This window comes from Nomascus leucogenys, chromosome 5 (assembly GCF_006542625.1).
Source record: "Nomascus leucogenys isolate Asia chromosome 5, Asia_NLE_v1, whole genome shotgun sequence".
In the NCBI taxonomy this organism is placed as follows: Eukaryota; Metazoa; Chordata; class Mammalia; order Primates; family Hylobatidae; genus Nomascus; species Nomascus leucogenys.
Window position 1 is genome coordinate 83,191,772 of NC_044385.1, and position 1,268 is coordinate 83,193,039.

Genomic DNA, 1,268 nt, shown 5'->3' on the forward strand with positions numbered 1-1,268 from the left:
TTCCCTTGAAATTTTGAAGACATTTTCTGTTATGTTCTAGAATTAACTGCTGCTTTTGAGAGGTCTGATGTTTGAGACATGTGGAATCCTAACCCTTTCCATGTCACCTTTCCTTTATTTGTCTTTCTCCCGCTCTCTGAAATCTTTTAGAATGTACTCTTCGTCGTCAGCACTCTGAAATTTTACGGTGATCTGTCTCAGTGACAATATACCTCTATGTTTCTTATATTTTATCCTTCTTTCCGTCATTTCAGATTTTTGCTTTCTTTTCTGGGAAATCTTCTCCACTTCATTCTCAAATTTCCGTGGAGAGTTTTGTTTCTTCTCTCATAATTGTAACTTCAAAAATCCCTATTTACTCTGAGCATTTATTTTTAAAAGTATCCTCAACTGATTGATGGGTAAAATTCCTTCTATCTCTCTCTGCTCACACTCTGCTTCTCTTTTAGCCTCAGGTGGGCCTCCTCCGGAGCCAGGCTGCTCTGTTGTGGACCCTGAAGACTCCGTGGAAGCAGACGGGCCCGCACAGCCAGCCCAACCCGCAAAACCCACCGCTTACGTGAAACCCTTCAGATGGCAGCCCCCAGCTGGCACAGAGCCAGCTCGTCCTGCAGAGAGAGGCCGGCGCCGGGGAGGAAGCCGGCGGCCAGGGCGAGGCGGTGGCAGAGGGGGCGGGCCCCGCAGGGACGCTGGCCAGAGACAGGGCGCAGAACGCTTGCCGGGACCGGACTTGCACATCCAACTGGACCACCATGGAGAGCCAGGCCACCAGGGGGAACTGGAAATCTGGGAGACCGAAGCCTCCTCTCTTTCTGAAACAGCTCCTGTGCCTGGAACTGTGCAGGAAGGCCCTGGCCCCGACGTGGCCCAGCCTGAGCTGGGGCTTCAGGAGCCACCCCCTGCCCCTGGGCCTCAGGCTGTCGCCGGGCAGCCCATGTTGACCGTCTATCCCTGCATCGGGTTTAGGGCTCTGGGTGGCTCAGCTGCTTTACAGGTCATTCAAACCCCCCACGGCACCTATGTGCAAGGGGTCCCAGTGTTCGTCACCGACATTGCATACTGACCTCTATCTGTCAACCACGTTGTTCCCAGCCTCCCTTACCTCCACCTGGACTTTCCCCCCCAGCCCCAAACTCCAGCCCCATTTCTGCTACACTCCTCCCCTCCCCTCCCAACTGGAGCCCTCACCTTACCTTGTCGGAATGGAACCTCCAAGCAGTCCTCCCAGGATCCTGACAGTAGTCCATCCGCTTCCAATGCCCCTCTTG

General features: G+C 53.9%; 1 protein-coding gene across 1 annotated transcript; it reads left to right on the forward strand.

Annotated features, from left to right (window-relative positions):
* Positions 1 to 397: 397 nt before the first annotated feature.
* PRR20E (proline rich 20E) lies at positions 398 to 1,063 on the forward strand. Its single transcript, XM_030812460.1, has one exon. It carries the CDS (start codon positions 398 to 400, stop codon positions 1,061 to 1,063), a length of 666 nt encoding a protein of 221 aa, XP_030668320.1.
* The last annotated feature ends 205 nt before the right edge of the window (positions 1,064 to 1,268 follow it).